The sequence below is a fragment of the Prosopis cineraria genome, unplaced genomic scaffold (assembly GCF_029017545.1).
Source record: "Prosopis cineraria cultivar Desert tree isolate PC_DT_omini unplaced genomic scaffold, ASM2901754v1 PC10, whole genome shotgun sequence".
Lineage (NCBI taxonomy): Eukaryota > Viridiplantae > Streptophyta > Magnoliopsida > Fabales > Fabaceae > Prosopis > Prosopis cineraria.
In genome coordinates, this window is record NW_026555341.1 from 31,943,879 (window position 1) to 31,947,150 (window position 3,272).

The 3,272-nt window shown below is 32.0% G+C and overlaps 1 protein-coding gene across 1 annotated transcript; it reads left to right on the forward strand.

Annotated features, from left to right (window-relative positions):
• The first annotated feature begins 879 nt into the window (after positions 1-879).
• Positions 880-3,272, forward strand: LOC129284438 (protein STRICTOSIDINE SYNTHASE-LIKE 10-like). Its single transcript, XM_054919925.1, has 3 exons — positions 880-1,143; positions 1,847-2,119; positions 2,739-3,272. Exons 1-3 carry the CDS (start codon positions 887-889, stop codon positions 2,923-2,925), a joined length of 717 nt encoding a protein of 238 aa, XP_054775900.1. The 5' UTR covers positions 880-886; the 3' UTR covers positions 2,926-3,272.

Consider the following 3,272-nt stretch of genomic DNA (forward strand, 5'->3'; position numbering starts at 1 on the left):
CAATTTGGGTTAAGTTTAAAATACCTTAACATATAAAAAAGTTTATATTTAAGCCTTTGGGCTGGTTCAAATATTCAAATTATAAATACTATTTCATTTTGGATAAATTGTTCCACTAGCAAAAAAAAAAAAAAATCTTGTACCCATACAATATAGATTAAATTTTTGAAATTTTGGAGTGCGGCTGATTCATTTTAATATACAAGATATTTATCATTGATATACAATAAATTTATTATTTATATATAAATGGTTTATTATTGAAAATTTAAAAATTTACAAGAGGCTTATTGTTAATATATAATGATATACTATTGATAAATGTAAAAAATTGACCATAATATAAAATATAATAAATGTTAGGCTGTTTGTTTAATTTGATTTTATAGCATGAGTTATATTTGTAAAAGCCCCTTTTATTTTTTACTTTTTTTTATCTAATTTCAATTTTTATTTTTAAAAATAATAATCTTATTTTGTATTATTTTATTAATAATAAAAATGAAACTCGGGTTCAGGTTTGTCATGAATTTTTTCGGATGAGCCAAATAAGTCTTAGTTATTCCTTTCGAATCACACAAAAGAAAACTATATATATATAAAGGGAGAATGATTAAAAAGTCTAAAGAAATAAATTAATTTAATTTAAATCTCAAATATTAAATTTTAAGAACTTGCAAGTTCAACTATTAATTTTATATGAATCTAACTTATAAATTTTTAAAACTTGACACTTAAAATTTAAGTTGAATTAATTGATTTCTTTAAAACATATTTGTCATTCTTCCCTACATACATACATATTATTTTTTTAATAATATATATATATATATATATATATTTATATATTCTACGATCTAGCTTTGAAAGGTCATTAACTGTATCCATGGAGCTGTTGTCTTCTCTAGTTTTCTACATCTCCGTGTTTCTCTCTTTGGTTAATAACACCTTCCGTCAAGCAATCATCAATGATGGCTTGAAAGGCTACCGTGAGCTGAAGCTTCCCGGTGTTACAGGCCCCGAAAGCTTAGCCTTCGACTGCGATGGCGGCGGTCCATATTCCGGAGTATCGGACGGCAGGATTCTCAAGTGGAATCAGACTCAGCAACAGTGGCTTGACTTTGCTATCACCTCGCCGCACAGGCAACCTCTCATCATCTGATCATCTTCTTCTTCTTCTGGATCTATGTATTAGTACACTGCACACACACACGCACATTCATTGGTCCATGTGTTGCCACGTAATTCTATATATATTCAAGCAGATAAGAGTCATTATTAGAACATATTTCAGAGAAAGTATAGTATATAGTTTTAAAATTTAAATCATTGCTCATGAGATGTTACTACAACAACAATCTAATTATCTGAATTAGCCTCACATGACTTCTAGGTAGTCTGGGTTTTGAAGTTGAGATCTCTCGAGATATTTGATTTTATAGTTCTTTTTTTAATTTTTTATACATAGTTTTCTTGCCATTGATTTTTTTTAGTCGTTTGGTGGGCCATTTGAAATGTTTTCCACCATGCCAATATAAACCCAAAAGAAGAAAACAAAGAGTTGCGTGTGAGATTTCTAATCTAATTAATAAAGATTTAACTCATAATTCACTCTAACGAGAGGGGGATCTTTATAGTGGACAACTTACAAGTACTTTCATTAACGTTCTTTGAGCCTTGGATACATGCCTGGGCTTTAACAAGCTCTTGACATTCAACTTCCCTACAATTTTTGTTATGGAAAAATGAGTTATGTGTGAGATCTCATTTGATAGCTCTTAGCCACTTCATAAAGCCTGATATATAGTTGTGCTAAATATGTTTTTCTGCAAGTGTTTGGTTACAGAGAAAGGAAATTGTGTGATGGGTCAACAGATCCAAGCAGGGAAGATGCATATGGGAGGCCATTAGGGCTTAAATTTGACAGCAAAACATGTAATCTTTACATAGCAGATGCATGCTTAGGCCTCTTCATGGTTGGGCCTAGTGGTGGTGTGGCCACACAACTGGCCATTTCTACTGATGATGATGCTGCTCCCTTCAAATTCCTCAATGCCTTAGACATTGATGAGCAATCTGGTGTTTATTTCTCAGATAGCAGCACTTTATACCAAAGAAGGTATTTTCTTCTTCTTCATGTATTTAAACTTCACAACCATATTATTTCATATAGCGAAACCAGGGGAAGATTATAAAACGGGATACTATAAAATTTTCATGAATGTTAGAAGGTTAGAAGTATATGACATCTATATTGTTTTTTTTTTTTTAAATTAAAAACTGGAGGCCTTGATCCCCACAGCGTACGTATCATATACATTAATTTAATGTTTTGAAAATCAGAGTAGGCAATAAACCGAAAAGGCCAACAAGTAACGTTTTCATAATTCAACTGGTTAAATTAATAATTAATCATGTGCATGATAATGAAATTAAAATAATATTTATATGCATCTACACACACATATAAAAAGGAATAAAATATTAAAAATACTGATAATATGTCATTCCTAGTTTAGAGTTGTTTGGGTATAAACTATTAAGTTTCAACTTCCTCACTTTTTTTATATGTATATTTTTTGCTTATATTATTTGTCCTCTTAAAGCAAATGGATTTTTAATTTTCTTTATATTTTATTTAACATAATACCAATTAGCAAATTATGCATTTATGATTATTATTATTATGGGTGTAGTGAATGATGAAAAGCTAATTTCTTGCGTATGTGAAATTAAAGGGAATGGCCGAAGATAGTCATCACTGGAGATAGAACCGGGAGATTGCTTAAATATGACCCAAGAAGCGAGAAAGTAGAGGTCTTGGTGGAAGGCTTAGCATTCCCAAATGGAGTGGCTCTAAGCCAAGATGGGTCATTCCTTGGGTGGCAGAGTCAAGTTCAGGCAAGGTTTACAAGGTGCGGCTGAAAGGGCCCAAGGCACACAGTTCAGGACTTTTTGTACAACTCAAGAGAGGCCCAGTCAACATCAAGAGGGACAAAAATGGAGATTTCTGGGTGGGATTGTACAGTGGTAGAAGTACATGCAGTCATAAAAATGAATGGTGGAAGTTAGAAGAAGACCCTGTGGGAGTGAAGCTTGATGGGAAGGGAAAGACTTTGGAGGTATTGGATGGAAGAGGAGGTCAAGAACTTGAATCGGTGAGTGAGGTAGTAGAACATCATGGGACTTTATGGGTTGGGTCTGTTGTTAAAGATTATGTTGCTTTGGTTAATAAGTAATTTTAGCTTTAAATGCATATATATTGCAAATAA

Bases quoted from the DNA above. Each gene is read 5' to 3' on its own strand.
- LOC129284438 (XM_054919925.1), top strand. From the start codon at position 887: ATGGAGCTGTTGTCTTCTCTAGTTTTCTACATCTCCGTGTTTCTCTCT. The intron at 1,144-1,846 runs GCAACCTCTCAT...GTTTGGTTACAG, and splicing joins GCTATCACCTCGCCGCACAG to AGAAAGGAAATTGTGTGATG. The intron at 2,120-2,738 runs GTATTTTCTTCT...GTGAAATTAAAG, and splicing joins AGCACTTTATACCAAAGAAG to GGAATGGCCGAAGATAGTCA.